Here is a 19,675-nt window from a genome sequence, read left to right on the forward strand (position 1 = left end):
CGGCAGAGGCGACATCATGTCAGAAAGAGGTTTGAGCTCTCCAACGAACATAGAAGGCGTGATATGCTGGAGAAAAAGTTGAAAGTCTTTACCAAAGATGGCAAGGTCCCAAGCAATAACCTGGTCACGGCAACGACTTATCGGATGACCTACAGGCATTCCCCGGATAGCCCCGAACCGCCGCCAGTTTTGTCGACAGATGCGGTCGACTTGAATAGATCCATGTCGATCAAGTGGCTCACACATGGTGGCGAGGCACCAGTAACAGCTTGGGGGCGGCGTGAGTGATGTCGTGAGTGCTCGTGCACCGTACGCCGTTTGTGAGCCAATCAGCGGAAGGTGCGCAACACAGACGAATATTGAGATCACGCGACGGCTCTTGACCCTGATGCCTGATTTACTGTGCGAACACACGGGCATCGCCATCTCTTGCATCGTCTCTGACGCGGGCAAGCGGCAACATATGAACCCTGCCAAGAAACCCCCACCACAAAACGACAAGGGCACTCACTTTTACCCAACGATCTGGGCCGCGTAGTCAGACCATGGAAGGCAGGCTTGCAGGTCGACAGTCGAACATTCAACCGACTACAAAAGTGCCTTAATCGCCTAATGCGGAGTTCCTGCCTTCCTGCAACTTGGCGACTTGTTGAAGGATTGTGATGCCTGCCGCGTCCGCAACACGTCGTAGACTAGTGCATGACCAAGTGCTGGCATACTTGCCTGCGTGGCGAAACCAGATCCTGGTTCTTCAGCTGCGACACGACACAATTGGAGTGGTTGTCAATCATGGTTGCCACTTTCGTAACTCAAGGGTAATCTGCGTGCCTTGGTCCCTGCGGTGACTGCATTCTTCCCCAGCGGAGATCGACCCGCGTGCCGTTGTGGGCGGCGGTGACAATGAGATACCATGCGTTCAGCAGCAAACATTTCGGTGCTCTCTACCTATAAGCGTCTAAGTAGATGGATCTGAAATTTGATGTTTTCCAAACTTCCGGGGTATCGAAGACCTGCGGTGAGCTTGTAAAGCCGGTTGTGATCCTCAACCAGCTTCTCCCATTGTGGTTCTTGCGCAGTGTTTTCTTCATTTACTGCAGGAGCTCTCCGGGGAAGCAGAGTTTGATACAAGAGCCAATGAAGGGGGTATGTTTTCTCCTCTTCCGCATTGTCCATTTTACTCGTGTTTGTCGTCACTGAAGCTTCGGGATGATCTAGAACCAGTAACAAGGTTCCTCTCGGCGCAGTCGCAGTGAGATGTCGCAGGAATCTTGTGGTTCTTGCGACTGAGCGCGAGTATAGTTCGCTCATGGTGAAGAAAAGCGTGACAAGCACCGGGTCAGCTCCTATCAGTGCACTCAAGTCTTGAGTTCCACAGGCTAGAATATCGAGCCCAGTAGATGTCCAGTTCAGATCCTCTGAGGACAGGGCAGCAGCATTGGACGCCCGCGCCTTGGCGGTGGCATATTTTGAGAGCGGGCGGGGTGTTGTGAGAGAGCTGTGGAGCTGTGATATCACGTTGGACCAGTTTGCGAGATCAGCAGTGGCGATTTTGAGCCGAGCCGTGGATCGTGTTGAGGCTTTGGATTCCGCAGTTGACGGAGAACCGACTTCCTGAAGCATCTCGTCAACTGATTCTGGCGGCGGCTGGCCAGCATCGTCTGTCTTCCCCGGCTCGAGGTGTTTTGTCAGTGCGGCAAGTGCCATGAATTCTGCACCGCCTCGCCCAAAGCACACAACTTTTGCTTGGTTCTGGCCATCCGGACAGGTACATCGTTCCACCCATCCATCCCCCTTCATCTCCTGGAGAACCCAAGCGAGCACATTTGCATATGCGAGTGCTCTACTTGGGCTCCAGCGGATTGCATAGGCCTCTAACAATTCCTTGGTTGCGAACGCCTTGTTGAAGTCGTGCTGGGCTATCGAGTCCTTGATCTCACGTAGTGCCGGTTTCAACGCGTCGAAGTCGTTGGAGGCAGGAAATGTGGCCCGGATGGTGTCCAGTATCAGCTGCTGAAGTTGAGTTGGCAGGATCTGCTCTTGCAGGGTTTGTGCAGGACTGTGAACAGGGACAGCAGGCCGCCGGACGGCCTTCTTACTTCGCCCTGTGCCTTTCCATTCTGGCCGACTGGTCGGCAGCAGTGTTGCCTTGGGGGCGCTGCTCACCGAGGGCGGTCCGTGTTTCGGTTGCGATTGCGCTTGGCGCTCAAATTTTGTCATCGTGGGGGTTTGAGGTTCTGCTTATCCAGGGATGAAAAAAAAGTAGAGCATGAATCTCGTCTCGTTTACCCACAAAAACACTAATCTCGAATCTGGCTGTGGGTGATCCACATATCCAGGGTGACTCAGCAGCGGCTTGATCCTTATCGGGCCCTGGTTGGGCCTCTTTGTTAGGTTGTAACACTGAATTATGTCGATCGTTCTCCTCTACTGTATTCACTCACTCCCTCCTGTGAAGCGCCTCCATTGGTGATGCACTACAAGGCTTATTCGTGAGCTGCAGCGTTCTGTAATTATTCTTGCAGCTTGTGTTGTCGTTACAAGCCAAACCTAGGATCCTGTTCCTATGTCCCTAGACGGTTCAATTCCATTTCACTTTGCTAGACAGCTGGGATTGTCAAAACCATTAATCGTAGATTAGTCATACAGCCTGTGTGCATATAGATATCATTGCACGACTTGCCGCTAACATACACTACCAAGAATTGCTTGGAAACTCTGGGAGAGCACTGAGACTCGTCGTTATGACGTCATCACTTCTGGGTGGAGATAACAGAGCGGATTCACTCACTGGCCGGAAGCTCCCATGGGTGATTGCAAGGGCAGGCAGGACAAGGACAGCTCCAAGTAAACTTGAATAGCTCTCTGTACTGCAGCCCCGCATGCAGTGCAGAAGTATACATTGCTCACACCTTCACCAGACAATGCAAATACCTCTTCTGCAGACATGGACGACCTTGCGCAGAGCGATGCGCCGACGCCCATTAGACGGAAGCCCGTTCCACAACGCGATGCAGCAACAGCGCCGCCCAGGCCCAAGGCAGCCCAGCGCGTCTTCCATGGCGGGGTCATCATCACCATCCTCCAGGCCTTGCTCATCTGCAGCATGCTGGGACCCTTGGCCTTGCCTGGGTTCGGCCGATGGTTGAGTTCTGGCACGCCAGTCCTAGCGTACGCGGTCCTGCTGGGAGAGTCGCACCATCACCGCATCCTCTCGTTTGTGCCCGTCTGGGCAATGTTCGCTGCTGTCACCCTCACGTATGCCGTGTGCTCGACATCCTGGCTCCTGTACCTGGTCTTTACCGGGCTCTGCTGGCCGACCATACTGGTCACATGCCTACGTCAATTCGACGCGCCCGGCAGGCTTGCTCGACGCCTGCTGAGAAAGGTCTTTTTGCGGAATCTGCATTTCATCAATGACCAGATTGGTCTGTTCAACATCCCCGCCCTGGAAATCGATACCGAGGTCAAGGGCCTCTTTGTGGTGCGCGCAATCACTTTATCCATCTCCACGATGACGCTCGTTGCCCATGGAGTCGAAGCTGGCATCAAGCTCTCGGACGAGATCGAGCTGGCTATCCAGACGGACAAGGTTGTCGTCCGGCTCTTCCGCGACATCCACGTCGACGATGTGTACGCCAACGTCAAGGGCGGTGACTGGGAAGTCACCTTTGGAGACCTCGCTTACGGCAAGTCGGAGCCGTCAGGCGATCCAGACGACTTCATCGCCAGGGACACGGCCATATTGAGAGCAGCAACCACCGCCCTCGACGGCACCTTCTCCCGGCCCAAGCGCGCGTCCACCATGGTCCGTACCATGACTGCCGACAGGCAGCCGGTAGAAGCCCAAGACCAGAGCTCTGCCTTTTCCAGCGTAAAGACTCTGTCCTCAAATGAGACGCTTGCAAACAGGGAGCACGAGGAGATGATTGAGATGATCTACGAGACAAGCCTCATCACCCAGGCAAAAGAGTCGCTGCGCAAGGCTGTCAAACAGGACGACGAGACACCAGGCAAGCTTGATCTGGACAACATGAACGATATGCGAGCCGCCGTGTGCGCGCATATACACAACAGTCCCTCTATACCTCATCCCCCAACCACATCCATCCGAGTGTCCACGCTCAGCAAGACCAGCTACCCTCGCGTCAAGGAGTTCCTGCACCGCCTGCCGCTGCTCTACCGCTTGATGCTCAGCCCGTTGTGCTACCTGCACCACACCAAGCTCCAGTCTGTGACCGTCGCCGGGTCGGGCAAGTGGCTCGTCGTCCTGATGCGCAAGTACCTCTTCAAGCACTACAGCAGCAGGGACTCGGAGATCCGCAAGCTCGAGGAGCGCATATCCGCATGGTACGAGGACGCCACCTTTGCCCTCGAGCTGGGCCCGGTCTCCGGCGAGGCTTCCTTCCCCGTCAGCACAAAGTACGACATCCAGTGCCACCTGAAGGTCTCGGACGTCCTCGCGTACCGCGTTCTCCCCGCGGCCACGCAGCTAGAGCAGGTCGTCCGGCTGGGCGGCGGAGACGCCCTGCTCACCATCCCGACGTTCCTGTTCCCGCACCATGAGCACATATTCCCGCCCATGGCTACAGAGTACGAGCTGCTGGAGCTGGAGGCACGCGTCAAGCAGATGGAAGAAGAGGGCACGCCCGAGGCGGCCAAGGCCCGCAGGGAACTGCGGCAGCGCAGGAAGGACCAGGCGAATATGCGCATCAGCGCGCACGCCCACCTCCCGGCGCGGTTTCATCAGCATCTCCTGAACTTTGTCGCCGCGCTCGTGAAAGCGACAAAGCTCATCGAGAGAGACAACGCGTTCGAGGAGGCCAAGATCACCTCTCTGCAGTCACAGGCCAATAATGCCGCCGCCGCCGCGGGCGTTGGCGACGGTGGCGATAGCGACAGCCACGAGGTTGAGAGCCTGTCCTCGACCGGCACGGCTGGAAGCGGAGACACCGCAGATACTACCATGACTGCCAAGTCGAACAACTCTGGCTTCCGGGATTTCATGAAAAAGGTCGACACGGGCCTCAAGACCACGTCCGTCAAGACCGTCGAGGGGATGCGCAAGGCGGGCTTCAGCACCCTGTCCGCCATGGCCAACGACCGCTGGATAGCCGCGCTGGTGGGCAAGGTGACCAGGAAGTTGGAGAGCGCGCAGGGGGAGGTCGGATATAGTTTTGATGTGCCCATCTCGTTGGACGAAGCGCGCAGCAAGCATGAATCCCCGTCAAAGCTTCTTCCATAAACATAAAGAAAGACTTGTATTCGCATCATAAACAAGGCCTTTGTTTGTTTGCTCCAAGTCCGGGGGGTAATGAATAAATTGCTCAAAGCAAGCTTCTGACAAGGACAAGCAATGCACTCTGTCCTGTACAGGATGGTGTCTTTGATTTGTACCGACTACTTCCAAATGTGGGCGTAGTGATCTTGACGATGGCGCGTCATGCAGTTACCGCGTACAAGTCTGGGATCGAAAGCATCCATCTGGGATCCTATGTGGTCAGATGCGTAAGTGACCAGTGACACACACTCTTCGAAGCAAGTCATCTCTCAGCTCATTTCACGATAAACGGTAGCACGGCGCCGCTCAGCAATGCGCCTCTCCCCTACAACACCCACGTGGAAGGGTCGCCGTCCTGCTCGATGTCCCACGAGCCAGTGCTTTCGGTCTCATCCGACTCGTCCACCCTGTCCGCCTCGGCACTCTCTCCTGCGTCGACAGCATCGCTCACACTCTCCACAACGTCAGCCCAGCCTCTTCCCTCCAACAAGTCAAGCATCTCCACGTCCTTGCGGTGCTTGCAAAGGTCGAGCAGCCCCGGATCGCACTCGAGTGCCAGAGGCACGCTCGCTCCGGCTTTGAGCAAGTCCCGCACGATCTCATGCACGCCACCAGTCACCGCAGCCACGAGCGGCGTCTCACGCGTCCGCAGCGCAGCCCCAGACCCAGCCCCAGCAGCATCAGCAGCCTCCTTACATTCATGAACCGTGTCCACCTCGGCCCCGTTGCGCAAGAGCAGCCGGACGCTCTCGGCCGACGACCCCGGCGGAGCGACGGCGTGCATGAGCGGCGTCCAGCCCGCCGCGTCGCGCGTCTCGAGCAGAGCGCCCCGGTCCAGCAGCACCTGCGCCGCCGCGAACTGCATCCTGTCGAGACTCGCGAGCAAGGGCGTCCACCCTCGGTCGTCCGCGAGGTCGAGCTGGCCCGCCATCTCGTCGCTCAGCGTGCCGTCCCGGCGCGTCTGGTGGTCGAGGAGCAGCCGCGTGACGTCGCCGGCGTCGTTGTCAGACTGCGCCGCGGCGAGCACGAGGACAGACTGGCCGGCCTTGCTCCGCGCGCTGACGTCGGCGCCCCGGGACAGCAGCAGCCCTAGATAATCCAGCCGGCCGGCCTTCGCGGCGCGGAGCAGCGGAGTCAGCCCGAGCTCGCGGTCGCGGGCCTCGATGTCCGCCCCGGCATCGAGCAGCAGCTCGCCCGGCTCGGTGTCGACAGGTCCCCCGTTGTCCCGGGGCGTGCCGGCTAGCAGCCACAGCGCGGTCGATCCCCCGTCCTCGGCTGAGCGGGCGTCCACGTCGATGCCGGCCTCGAGGAGAGCCTGTAGCACGGGGATGCTGTTGCCCATGTGCTGCGGGGGCGCGAGCAGCCTGTGCGCCCGGTCTCCGGGGATGGCAAGGTGGCTTTTTTCCACGCTGCGGCCATCATGATGAAGGCCTGGTCGTCGCAGGCGCCGCTGACCGAGGACATCCCGCAGAATGTCCAGCCTGAGATTTGGCTCGAAGCCCATCCGGCGGGTCTGGGCGGCGCGGATTGCGCCGAGCACCGCCTCGTCGAGGCAGTTGTTGTCGCCGTGGTCTGTGGCCATCGGGTCCGCGCCGTGCTCGTCCAGCAGCAGCTGGGTGGTCGAGCGCCGGCCGTGCCGGATGGCGTGGTGTAGTGGCGTGGCCCCGTCCGCGTCCCTAATGTCCAGCCTGGCACGGCGCTCAACAAGGAAGCGGACGACCTCGTCTCTGCCCTCGGCCGCGGCCAGGTGCAGCGCCGCGAGGCCGTCGAGTCTGCGGCTGTTGGGTACTCGTGGCCAGGCAGATCCCTCCCAGGCAGATCCCTCCTCCTCGTCTCTTCTGTCACCGCCCATCATGCACGCCAGGCTCTCGAGATCGCCCTTCTCGGCTGCCAGAGTGACCGCCGTGTGGCGCTGGCTCGTCGCACATGGGTCTGCCCCATACCTCACGAGCAGCTCGACAATCTCCGTGTTGCCATTCTTGACAGCCAGGAGCAAGGGACTGTTGTGGTTGTAATCCCACTCCGGCACCTTGGCCATGGGTATCTGGGCCGACGGGTCGGCGCCGAGCCTCAGCGCCCGGCTTGCCGTGGTGACCGCATGTCTCGACTTCTGGTTACACGCCCACCAGAGGGGTCTGTCGCCGAGCACCTCGGTCCGGATGTGCCGAGCGTAGATGGAGTCGTTGAGGATGGCCTGGTAGAGGCGGTTGGTTGCCGCAAGGGCAAGGGCATCCCTGGTCGGCAAATATATGGCGATGAGTGGGATGAGCTCAGGCGGGAGGTCACATATTGTTGCGGCGGGCTGCAAGTGAGCCGGTGGCGCATCCAGTGACAGGTATGCTATGGCTGCGTCTGTGGATCTTGTTTCGTTCATCGTGGATGAATGCACCTTTTCTAATTCCATCCAAGCCGGACCATAACGAAGTGTGAATGCAGCAAAACATGAGGACGAAAGCGATATCTTGCGCGCGCTGGTCCACGCGCAGGCTGAAACTGTCGCAGATGGACGAGTGGGCCAGGGGAAGAACTCTTTACTTATAATAGCTGGCTACCGCAGACCCGCTCATAATGTTGAATGACTCGTACCACACACAACAGAGATATGAATGAGGTCGAATCCCAAGCCAGCCAGCGAGAAGATGGCATCAAGGGAATATGACACCTTGCCAAGAAAATATCGAATGAAGATGTCCAAGTCGTGTCCGAAGTTGAAGCAACACCTGTCCCTTGCCTTCCCGGCCACCGCAATACTGAAGGGCCTCGGTACTTACCCGTCCGCGTCAAGGAACCCGAAGACGCCCAGTTGAGACACCCTGAGTGCAAAAGTCTAGCCGCTTCAGAGTAGAGTACCTTCTTGAGCAAGGCTAGACTTTAAAGGCAGCCTCTTTCTGAGTGGAGAGCAATTTTTCACCGAGAGCTATGCCAGTGAAAGAACAACCAGGTTTTGTTCATAGGTGGACATGCGGAGATTATGCCAAGACAGTGGTAAAGGCCGTGCAGAATGAGGAGATAAAGCTTATATTATCTCTTTCGCCCCCAGGAAATAGGAAATATGAACAGAGAGACGCTGTCTACTTGTAGTCTTGAAAATACATATGAAACGCAAAAAACCAGGCTGGTGTGTTTTTTCCCCCCTTCGCCGCCTTCAAGGATACCAGGTTCGAGTTGCACGATCCAGAACAGTGGAAACCATGTGTTGCCCTCACAACCACGGCCCGGCCTTCTAGTGGAGATCCATGTCGCCAGTCTCGGCGAGGTGGTTCGAGCACTTGAGCAGCGTCTCGACCTGCTTGGCGACCTCCTCGAGCCTGCCCAGGACCACCTTGTTGCCGTCGACGAAGCCGTGTATCGAGTACTTGATGCCCGTGTCGTCGGAGAACTCGCGGACGAGCGCCTGCAGCCTGCGCAGGTTGTGCCTGGGAACGCGGGGGAACAGGTGGTGCACCGCCTGGAACTGCAGCCCGCCGTGGATCCAGTCGAGCCAGGCCGGGCAGTCGACGTCCATGGTCGTGCGCAGCTGGCGCTGGGGGAAGGACTCGGACTCGCCAATGTTGGAGGTCGGCATGCCCCTGTGATGAATTGTAGCCCGTTAGCGATTTGAAAACCTGGGGAGAAGGGGAACGATCATCATGATTATCATGATATCGGGAGCGAGGCGGAGAAAAAAAAGGCCTACCAGTGGGACAGCGTAATCTGGACGTGCAGCGGCAACGTGACGACATGCGACACGAGCACAAACGCCACACGGATGGGCCAGTTGGGCAGGGTCCGCCACACGAGGCAGTAGCCATAGAGGAACCAGTAGCACGACATGAAGAGCACCTCCGTCGGGCGGATCCACCAGGCCTTGCCCTTGCGCAGCGCCCCCGAGCGGCTCGAGATGACGTGCAGCCACGAGAGGAAGAACAGGTTGAACCGGGCGAGGGCGAGGACCGGATAGTAGGTGTACTTCTGGTACGGCACCAGGATGTCGGCAACCTTGTCCCAGGTCTGCACGAAGCCCTCGTAGTAGGTCGAGGGGAGCGACTTGAAGAAGCTCGGGCAGTTGGCAAACAGCGGCACGTTTTGGATATCTGGGTCGCTTTCGGTGTCGTTTGTGATGAGGTGGTGGACTGCAAGAAGGTCAGTAAGGAGCAAGGAGGCTTTAGGAATCAGGAGCTCTGACTTGTGTGTGAGGATTTCCACCTGTACGAAACCACGTTAGCATTTCTGGTATTTTCCAACAATGGTGTGCAAGGCGTGTTACTTACCATCCCAGGGACAGGCCGCAGCAGAAGTCGGCAATGAAGAGACCGATGAGCGCATCAGTCTCAAAGTGGTGGGTGATGGCGCAGTGGCCCGCATCGTGCGCAGTAAACATGATTTGGTGCTGAACACGTCTTGCATTAGCTGATGTTGTTTTTTACACAGGCGTCGATATTAGTTGATAACTCACCCAGAACAAGCCCAGGAACGCCGCAGAGGTTATGTACCACTCATGGTAAAGTGCAGTCATCGACAAGGCAAACAGGGTCGTGTACCGGGACAGCTCGATGAGGTACGCGCTGTAGTGGCAGTCGTAGAAGCCCTCGTCGATGACACGCTGGTGCAGTGCCCGGTACTTGGCAACAATTTCAGACTGAGTGACCGGGTCGGCTGACGGGTAAGCGTTTCTGCTATCGTCGGCCTCCTTTTCGATGAGGAGGTCGGCATACTCGTTGCGAGTGAGGTTGATCTTGTTTGTGGAGCCAGGCGACGACAATACAGCCGCTGCGTTGCCAACATTGCGACGGCGGAGAGTGGTTGGCCTTGTGGCTTTCAAGTCACCATCGACAGAGTCGTTACAGTCTGTGGTGACGGAGCTCTGGTCGGTGACATCGCCATCGACGACGTCGCTGTCGAGATCGTCGGACGACGAGGCCGACGACGACAAGGTCTCGATGTCGAGATCGACGTCGGTGTCTTGGGCGTCGGAGTTAACGGACTCGGGCACCTTTGTGTAGACGCCGCCGCGGATGGGCGGCGTGAGGTTGTGCCAGGGCAGCCCCACGGCTACCCGGCCGATCCGGTAGGCTTTCATGCCCCTCACCACGGGCGCTGAGTGAGAGCTGCAAATAAGACACGGGGGTTCCGTCAGCATGCCGTGCCTGCAACCTAATTGGAGACTGGGGGAAAGACGCAAGACAGAATAAAGTCGCCGTCCCATCCGCGAATGGTGGCATGCTAAACTCGTTTTCTTTTTTCCCTCCTTTGTTTTGCGGACCGAAGCTACGCAGAGACAGAACACGCCTTCTCACCACCAAACAGACCCCTGGAGACAACCCCTGACCAGCCCAGAAGACACCACCAGACAGCACTCGCCATCTCGCAGCGCGGCAATCCTCGACACCCACCAAGAAGGAGCACGTCGCATCATCTTTTGCACTTGCAAAAATGCATCGCCAGGGCTTCTCACCATTTGCGCTCGTTGCGCCGACACATGGGAAAGGATGAGCATTGGGAGAGGGGGGGGGGGCAATATTTACATTTTCATCTCATCCGTCGCATCACGTCCGACCATGTGCTGGATCGCCAGCTTTCCGCCCGGGTGCTTCTCGAGCCAGCTGTCCAACCGCAGCACGCAGTCTTCGAATATGACAATCGCCTGGCCGTCGGCGATGCGGTTGACAATCGCCTGCCGCGACATCGGCTGGTCCCGCGGGGCGACGCCCATGGCTAGATTGGGGGGAGGCAGCGAGCTTCGCGAGCGCGTGCAGTGGTTACTACTCTGTCGATAATTGTCCTGCCGCGCTGCAGTGTAGTTATTTCTTGTGTCGACCACGGTACGGCGGCTTTCGATTCGAAGTGCGGCGGCGACTGCGCGAATAGTAGTCGGGGGATCCCAGTGGACAGGTTCGACAAGGAAAGGCGCTTGCAATTGGGCGTAGGTTGGTTGCGCAGAACAAAGGTCGACAAGAGTTCGAAGACTTGGGGATATGTACCAAGGTTCACGAAACACCAAGCACCGCGGGCACCGAACAAACGGGGAACCAAGACTACCTATCTATGTGCGCCGAGACCAAGACGAGACGGGAGCTCGAGGGCCGGCCGCGGGACCCCTACGCGCGCACACGACGTGCGACAAGATCGGCCAAGCCAGGCACACACCACGTGTGTGTGTGTGTGCCATGCCTCGACCCTGCCTGCCTGCGCCGACATTCTGTGGAGAAAGGCAGGTACACAGAGACAGACGAGCATGGCAGGATCCACGGGACGCCACGTAACCAGGACGGACGCAGAAAGAGGAAGCTGGGGTGGGAAACCTGCGCGGGCGCGCGCGCAGAGAGGCGACAAAGGATCACAGCCTTGGCTCATGCTTTGAGCGGAGGAGAGAATATCCACCCAAGCCAACGCCAAGGACGACAGTTGGGTGGATTGCCCCCAAACCTGGCAGCCAACATTTTTTTCTGGAACGGGCAAGCAAGAGAAAGGGGAGGAGGACGAGAGCGAATGGAGCAGGCAGAGCCTTGTGCTCCTCAATGTTCTCCCAAGGACTTCGCCGCCTGGCTCCTTTAGCCTGTGAATGGCCCTGGTCTCCGGTTCATCCTCCGGGGTGGGACCGGGGCAGAAGCGGAGGACGAGGACCCTGGGTTTCCTGTGGTCTGGGCCGTTGCGGTGGTCTCTGGCCGTGTCCGTCCTGCACAGCATGCTTCATTCAATGTTGTCAAGCGACAGCCGCCCAGTAGTTCGCCCACCGCATGTCCCAGGAGTCGCACTCAGCTCCCGACTGGGCATTCCGTCGACTTTGCCTCGCTGTCCGCGCCAGATTTGGCAAGATGCAGCACTCAGCATAAGCTCAAGAATCACAGAGAGCGAGAGAGAGAGGCCAAGACATGACGCGACAATCTCGACGCTAGCTTGTAGCTTCCAGAGGACCCTGAGTGGGCACGGAGCGGGCGCAGCACTCTACTCGCGCAGGCTTTAGTGGCTAGCTGTCTGGCCGGTGGAGAAAAGCCCTCAATCCTGGCCAGGGATTAACTAGGGCCCCTGCAGCCAGGACAAGAGAGATTGGCCTTTCCGTTCCTGGGCCATTTCGTGGCCGGCCGGCTGCCCGCGGCCCCAGAGTCGACGCATGTCACTCTCTCTGCTTCCAGAAAGAAAGCGTGCCCCAAAACAGACCACGACTGCGACTCTGACTTTTGATGACGCACAGTCAAAGCCGGCCTGCAAAGCATCTTCGCAACGAACTCGTACCGCAGGCTGCCATTTCAAGAACCTGGGTCCTTGTCTGCGGCGTACCACCGCTCAGGAAGCGCTGGCTCCCTAAAGCCAAGAACAAGATAGGGGAAATCTGCTCCGGTGCGCCGGGGCACAAGCAGCCACCGACCGCCAGGGGCAGCCCCGTAGCCATCGCCAATTGCGCAGCAGCCACTTTGAGCGACCGAGAGGAGAACCCCTCTCAGAGCTCTATTCCCACGCCCGCTTTATTACGTTCCGCCAAACTCTACCGAAACGTGCTTTTGTCTCGATAGGATCTACATGCTGCTGCCTGTTTCGACCATCCTACCACCGACACTGTCATCAGACGACTGTGACGCGAAGCTCACAAGATGATCGAACAGTGACCAGTCCAGTGTCTCCTACGAGTGAAGCGTGCGGCAGCAGACTACGAGTCGCTCGCTCATGAAGGGAATTGGTCTCGCCCAGCCGTTGACAAGAAAGAGATTGGCAGAACGGGCTGCTTGGGTCATGAGCTTGGCGGAGCGGCGCTTGGCTGCGACAAATGGTTTAAAGTGGCGCCGTTCTTAGCGCTTCCCTATGGCGCGCTGAGCCTCTAGAGGTAGGTACAGCAGCTGCTCATTTGCCCACAGGACATGGTTCGAGAAGCCGCCATGGAAGACACGTGGGCGTCACGGTCAAACCACACCAGGTGAGCACACACAGACTTCCAGATGAAGCACTCTCGTCGGGACGCGCTATTGCCGCGTCGCACAAACTCTGTTGAAAAGGTCAGTGATCGAGCGAGCTGAGACGGCAAAGCGGCATACAACATAAAAAGGCAAGTATCCATAGAAAATGGCCCCTTTCTTTGGCTGTCGTTAAGGCTGCTGGCCCGCACCAACCAGCTAACACTCGCCACCTTGGAAACTTCGAGTGCACAGAGCGAGGGGCAACGGTCCTTCGCCCCTCATGCACCCGCCATGGCTTAATAGAACCTTGAGACTCGTAGCCTCGTACCGGGCTGTAGCACTAGCTAGTCAGGCCCAACAGGCACGCACACAATAATACATGGCCATGGTCTCTCTCCTGCGAGACCGTCTGCACGCCTTTTTTGTTTCTTCCAACTTTCGTGTGCTGCTTGCTCTCGTGTTGAAAGAAGCTGGCAGGCCGACAAGGCAGAGCTGGGCGAGCCAATTTCTTGCTTGCATGCATGCAGACAGGAACAGGCAGGCCATCCACATGCACAGCAGCGTGCGTTAACCCCTGTTGTTCAGACGTACGTACTTACGCAAGTACTGTACCCCTTGGACGCGGGGGTGCCCACGAACTCCTCCCTGTGTGCTGCAAGTGCTGTGGTCCCCGCTGCGCTGCATCTTCATTTTCCCGTCGGATCTCAGCATCTCAGCTGCCACAAGCACCTCCATGCAATGCGTCCCTTGCCATGCCACCCCGCCGCCGAACCAATAACACGTCCGCAAGCCGCACGATATGCCTCATCGTGATCACGTCCAATCAACATTCCGCGTGCACGCACACACTCTCTCATTGACTCCCACGTCACCGGCGCTCCAACCAACCCGTCTCCGGAACCGAGGCCCCACAAAGAACCGAAGCCCACTGCAGCAGCGGCTTGGCCTGCCTTCCCTTCCGAATGTCTCGCACTCTATGCCCCGGTCGGGCCCAGAGCTGGCTGGCTCCTTGATTCCTAGCCCGTGCCCCAGGAATGCGGGCCCTTACGTCCTTGGCACCGGTGGGCGGGTGCATGTCGGGGACCTTCCCGATGAAGACGGTGCCCGCTGTCTGGACGCAGTAATTTACGCGTGTCGAGAACCCAGTTTCTTGGGGTGGATCTCACTTTCAGCTGCTTTGATGGTTGGCTGAGCAGGGAAGGGGGAGAGGAGGACCAGACCCCAGGCCCCGGGTACAAAGATTTGATTAGTTCTGGGAGATCTCTCGGGTCTTTTTGTGTGTCAATGTTTGAGATAAGATGAGCTGTGCTGGGTAAAGGGCCTGGGGGATCGCAGTCCTGCTCTGTTTTTGGACGAGGTTGTGTGGCCGGCTGCAAGGGCCCTGGCTTACGAGGGCTGTTTCGACCCGCGACGTCATCGCTCGAGGCATTGCAGTGCAGTGCAGTGCTGTGCTGTGCTCTGGTGCAAAGAGAGCTTCCCACGCGCCATATACGTGAAGGATACTGGTCACTGGCCCTGTACATCCCTGATCTACTGGCAAGCTGCTGTTACGAAACTTTGCTTCTTTCTTCGCAAAGAATTTCCAGAGTGACGAGGTTTTCATTCGTTGGGCCACTCGCTCAGCTGCCAATACTCAATCAAGCAGTCCTTTTGGGACTTGGCAATTCTGGCTCTGTGCAGAGACGCACACAAGCTCGCCTTGTTTCGCAGCTGCTGCTCATGACCGGCTCAGCAAGTCCACCAATGCTATAGAGTTGCAATGTCTGTGACCTCTACAAATGGAGTATCGGCCTGCATCCCAGTTCGCATGTGCGAAGTCATCCTTTCGGGGTGGAAATGGGAGCTTGAAAAGGAACTGGGAAACAGCTGAGGCTATGTTAACGTTCGCGTTTTACAGAAGAAGAGGACGAAGGGCTTGAACCAGGCAACGCCGCGAAGTCATTCTGCGACGAGCCGTGACGTCACTCTTGGAGAGCAGCCAGCTTTTACCACCACCAAAGCATGCACCAGAGCTCGCTTTCATTCCAGATTGACCTAACCATGCAATATCCTGCATTTGCGAACCACGCCAATCTTCAAGCCAGTCTTCAGCCACTGTTCCGAGTTGTCGCGGCCCGTTATGCCGCCTGTCTGCTCGATCGTTGTTGTCAAGGCCACTCTCTCGGTAGCACACCACGAGGAAAAGGTTGTGCTTGATGCACTACATATGGCCAAGAGAAGCAGACGGCTGGGCGTCAGCCAGGCGTGCAGGTATTCCCCGATCGGGAGGGAGCAATATTCCCACTGGATTGCATGATGGTAGTTTAGAAGAGCCAGGCATCCTCACGGCTCATATTCGTGGTGCAGGCGCTTCGTTGTTCCCTGGCCGAGCCAATGGCTTCTCTCCTGGCGGCGAGTAAGTTCTTCTTCATGGGAAACTAGTCCGCAAACGATGCAGACTTGCTCTGACGTTCTGTCCTCCGACTGACAGTCTTCCGCTGCCTTTGAATTGGTCAAAGTTGCGAAAGCATCCATGACTATGGCAAAGGGACTAGAATATGTCCAGCCGATGGTTGTACGTGGGATTGAAGCCGCGACTCCTCAAACGACAAGCACTCTCGTCCGCACTTGGGTGGGCCTGGAAACCGCGGTCGGTCTTTTGTTCTAAAGCTCGATTAACAATTGCAAATCTGAGCCTGTGACAATGTGCGTGAGGCTCTACAATCTTTGTGGTTAAGCCACAACAACACTTGATTGATAGCTTCCGGATTCTACCAGTCCACCTCGATTCTGCACACAACCACATTCCCTCCGCCTACAAGAACCATTCAGCGTCAAGGCACTCTCAACGAGGAAACGTGGAAGCCCAGCAGGGCGGCCAGGATTGGCTGGCTGTTTGGGATTGATCTGCCGCCGTCGGCATGCGATATCTGACCTGCGCTCGCCAGACTAGGCTGGCAGCTCGACGCCGTACAAGGCGAGCCAAGCACAGAAAGAGCCTGGCCAGCATTCTTTGAGATAAGGACAGCACTGGACGCTTGGATTTGTGGAAACAAGCTATCAATTCGGGCACCAATATAAGCCCTTCCTTGCTAGGCTTATCCCAAAGCATGCAATTCGACAACTCCGACGACACCCAGCAATACGAATTCTCTAAATTGAGCTGGAGACTGCAGACAAGGACGACTCCATCACGCAAGCGGGAGCGAAGGTTGCAGGACATGACACCGCCCAGTCTTCAATCATGGATCATCCGCCCCTTGTGGCGCGCCCAAAGCCGCTGTCAACAATTTGTGCTCGGGAAGCAACAGCGAGAACCGATCGACAACAATTTTAGAACGGCGGAGGCGCCGAGTCTGCTCGAGCTCCAACGCAGGAATTAGTGGGAGTCACGGCCCAGCGGCGGCTTTTCATGTCGTGGATGGCGTTTTGCGTCCCCCCGAGAGAGCTTGCATTGGATGTATTATGCAACACGGCCAAGAGGACCATCAATAGGCAGCCAATGCTCTGCTGGTCAAAGATGAGCCAAGATTCAGCATGCCAGCATGAGTGAAGCCTTTCGACCAGCCTGGCGAACTGTAAAGCCACAAGACCGCTGGTGATACGAGCACGAGGCTATCGTGTACAACATCCATCCTCTTCCCCTTGAGTGATACGGAAGTGAGTGGCGTCTGAAGCGTCGCAGTATTGACGGGGACAAGAGCTGGTGGACTGACCGATGGCCTGCGCAGTGCTGAAGCAGGCGCATGTCCTCGCAAGCCGAACGAGCAGTGGCACTGTTGGTCGAGCCTTCCTGCCTGGGCACGCGAGCTGCTCGAGCTGCTCCTTCCGTGCCACGTCTCCTGCCCAGATGTATGGGCAGTGCATCTCCCGCGTCTCTCCACGACTCCCACTCATCCCTTGACCATCACGAACCACCACCACCACTCATTCCTCAATCCCCAATCCTCACCACAGACCGACTGAGAGCAACAACGACAGCTCAGCCTCTCCCTATCCAGCCCGCTCAAGCCCAGCCACGATGGACTCCACCCTGCAGACCCTCACCAAGGCCATGGCCGCCACCCAGTTTGACAACGTCCACCGTCACCTCATCAAGGAGGCCCACCGCGCAATCGTCGCCCTCGACTACCCCAAGGTCTGTCTCGGTCTTGATCCCCTCCCCTCCCTACTCCAGCCTGCCATAAGCCTCATCGCTGACCACAGAGCCTCACACGCACACACACACTCAACAGGCACGCGAGGTTGGAGCTCGGATACTTGTCGATCCCCGCGCGGCCGGCGCCCCCCACGCCTTTGCGCACTACACCCTCGCCTTCTCAGTCCGGTCCCCGATCCTGCGGCTCTACCACGCCGAGAGGGGCGTCCGCACCTTTGTCCAGCTCCGCCGCCAGATGTCCCAGGGCAAGAAGCACAAGACGGACACCCAGTTCATGGACGAGATGATCCACATGGGCATCGACTTGCTGCGTGACGTCCGCAAGCACGCTCCTCTCGACGAAGAGATGGTCAAGGCGATGGGCATAGTGGCAGAACTGGAAGTGACAGGCAAGGCGGCTGAATAAGTGATGCGGACAGCAGCGATTGCTAATCCCGGAGTTTGAGCATGGCATTTGATGTTGATTAAATACATACATGGAACAACGCCTTTTCTAGAAGCTTGGCAAGGCGAGGCTCTCAGGCCCCACCGAGACCCACGCTCCGGCAGTTTGACTTTACCCAAGGCGGCAAAAATTTGTGTTTTACCCGCGGCTCTTGGAGAGCCCAAGAAAAAAAAGAGTCGCTTCTAGGTGTTGGTATCCTCTTGGGAGAGGATGCACCGGGAATTGAGCCCGATGCGGGGGTCGAACCCGCAACCTTGAGATTGAAGAGTTCTTAAGAGTCTCACGCTCTACCGATTGAGCTAACCGGGCAGTCTTTGTCAGAACTGCTTGTTGAATGACACTGTCCTTATTGAGTATTATGCGCCTTTGCAGGTGCTCCCACATATTTGCCCGCAACGCTGGGTCTGAGATCCTCGCTGCACACCACCTTGTAATGACGGCCATGATACTCGCTGAAGAGCGTGGACAGCCACTAAGGCCACCTGGAAAGTCTTCACAGTAGATCGATTAATGGACTCTTCATCGACCATCCTGTGCCCTTGACCACATGGTGTTCTGCATCCCTCCACTTGCTTGCTCTAAGCTGGTGTGGTCGCCGGTGTCGCGGCGTTAAATCATCCAATATGTCGGGCTTGTGGAGAATACTGTGCCCACGGCGTCCTGTTCGCCGCCAGCCGCTGGCCGAGATGAATAATAGTAAGAGTGAGGTTTGGCAGCTCGGCAAGGCTGATTTAATTCTGAACGGTATACGCGTCATCCGGCATGCCGCACTTCCTCTGTGCATGGAAAGTAAACAGAGGAGGCTTTCACACATAGTCTTATTGTGCTGCTGTTCATTTGAGTGCCGCTCATCGATGCGAAGCAAGAAGACTGCGCGTCGAACGCACGTCGATACTTTGTGAACCAGATGGGGACGTAGCCAGGAGCCAGTTTCAAACCTGCGAGTGCAGTTCATGGACCGGACGAAAAGAAAGCCCGTCCCATTCTCTATTTTGGATTATGCTCAAGTCCTATGACACACAAACTTCGCCCTTAGTGGTCATATCACAACACAGGAGTCATCGCTGTGTTCTGTGTTCGGGCAGCTGCAAGGATTAGGTTGGATGCACCGCCGAAAGCAGGTTTCATAGATATGGCGTGTTCAGGCGCGGCGGCGAAGTTTTTCAAATACAACAAAGCTTCAAGAATAACACGTCCTTGCCTAGGAAGACGGGCCAGGGCAGTCCTCAATCTCATCGACTTCGAACCATTATAAAACCCCACGCATGTCTGGGAATGAAGTCCTTTTTTTCTTCTTCGCACCGCGCTCGAAGGCAACCCCGGGACCGTCTACAAATTGTGAAATGGGTGCTTGCGGAACACTTTAACTTGCCGTTGTTCCGAATATGCAAGTGATGAATACTATCGAAGGGCGTCCTGATCTCCAGCAGTCACACGGAACAAGGGGCCACCGTGGCTATCCGAGGTATGTAGTACACATAGTGTCATGTTCAAAACTGCCCATGGCGAAATTCGAAGCCGGTGCGCGGTACACATAGCATCGAAGCATGCAAAGACAAACCTCTAAGAGCAAAGGGAGATGATTAGGTCTGCTCTCAGCATAAGTGGCTCACGACCCCAGGGCATACTTCCACGTGAAACTGATCAAACAGTTCCGACGCAAAGAGGGCCGTCTCGTTTCGTCTGAACATTCACAAGCAAGTGCAACTCGGCCGAGACCCTCGGCTGGTCCGGCTGATGTCAGCAGCAGCAAGGGTCAGCCTTGTGAGCCTTTTGCCCTTGAATCGCGACAGGAGTGGGGGTCCCGATTTCCAGACCCATGTCCTACCGCTGTCTCGAAATGCCTTCAACTGATCGGCCTAGCAGAGCATGCTACACTGGTACGGATGGATATATGCGCGGTGAGGGGCACCGACATCCAACATCTGCCATGTACTTCGAGGATC

At 57.1% G+C, this 19,675-nt stretch overlaps 5 protein-coding genes and 1 non-coding gene across 6 annotated transcripts; 1 reads left to right on the top strand and 5 right to left on the bottom strand.

Moving 5' to 3' along the window:
• Positions 1-596: 596 nt before the first annotated feature.
• Positions 597-2,238, bottom strand: B0I36DRAFT_331512 (uncharacterized protein). The gene has a single exon (XM_046154991.1). It carries the CDS (start codon positions 2,215-2,217, stop codon positions 946-948), a length of 1,272 nt encoding a protein of 423 aa, XP_046008039.1. The 5' UTR covers positions 2,218-2,238; the 3' UTR covers positions 597-945.
• An 865-nt stretch (positions 2,239-3,103) lies between these two features.
• B0I36DRAFT_376469 (uncharacterized protein) lies at positions 3,104-5,242 on the top strand (the record flags this gene model as incomplete). Its single annotated transcript, XM_046160457.1, has 2 exons — positions 3,104-4,839; positions 4,900-5,242. 2 exons carry the CDS (start codon positions 3,104-3,106, stop codon positions 5,240-5,242), a joined length of 2,079 nt encoding a protein of 692 aa, XP_046008040.1.
• A 361-nt stretch (positions 5,243-5,603) lies between these two features.
• On the bottom strand, positions 5,604-7,652 carry B0I36DRAFT_366436 (ankyrin repeat-containing domain protein; the record flags this gene model as incomplete). Its single annotated transcript, XM_046159302.1, has 1 exon — positions 5,604-7,652. The coding sequence occupies one exon, from the start codon at positions 7,650-7,652 to the stop codon at positions 5,604-5,606; it is 2,049 nt and encodes a 682-aa protein (XP_046008041.1).
• A 517-nt stretch (positions 7,653-8,169) lies between these two features.
• On the bottom strand, positions 8,170-10,970 carry B0I36DRAFT_415900 (fatty acid desaturase-domain-containing protein; the record flags this gene model as incomplete). The annotated part of the gene is made up of 6 exons (XM_046162055.1): positions 8,170-8,847; positions 8,955-9,390; positions 9,444-9,463; positions 9,529-9,647; positions 9,714-10,365; positions 10,783-10,970. The coding sequence occupies 6 exons, from the start codon at positions 10,968-10,970 to the stop codon at positions 8,502-8,504; spliced, it is 1,761 nt and encodes a 586-aa protein (XP_046008042.1). The 3' UTR covers positions 8,170-8,501.
• Positions 10,971-11,136: 166 nt separating this feature from the next.
• Positions 11,137-12,191, bottom strand: B0I36DRAFT_162484 (uncharacterized protein). Its single transcript, XM_046148677.1, has one exon. It carries the CDS (start codon positions 11,942-11,944, stop codon positions 11,297-11,299), a length of 648 nt encoding a protein of 215 aa, XP_046008043.1. The 5' UTR covers positions 11,945-12,191; the 3' UTR covers positions 11,137-11,296.
• Positions 12,192-17,954: 5,763 nt separating this feature from the next.
• On the bottom strand, positions 17,955-18,038 carry B0I36DRAFT_t158. Its single transcript has one exon. It is a non-coding gene; the product is annotated as a tRNA-Lys (tRNA).
• Between the last annotated feature and the right edge of the window lie 1,637 nt (positions 18,039-19,675).

The sequence above is a fragment of the Microdochium trichocladiopsis genome, assembly GCF_020744255.1.
Source record: "Microdochium trichocladiopsis strain MPI-CAGE-CH-0230 chromosome Unknown B0I36scaffold_9, whole genome shotgun sequence".
Lineage (NCBI taxonomy): Eukaryota > Fungi > Ascomycota > Sordariomycetes > Xylariales > Microdochiaceae > Microdochium > Microdochium trichocladiopsis.

Bases quoted from the DNA above. Each gene is read 5' to 3' on its own strand.
- B0I36DRAFT_331512 (XM_046154991.1), bottom strand. From the start codon at position 2,217: ATGACAAAATTTGAGCGCCAAGCGCAATCGCAACCGAAACACGGACCG.
- B0I36DRAFT_162484 (XM_046148677.1), bottom strand. From the start codon at position 11,944: ATGCTGTGCAGGACGGACACGGCCAGAGACCACCGCAACGGCCCAGAC.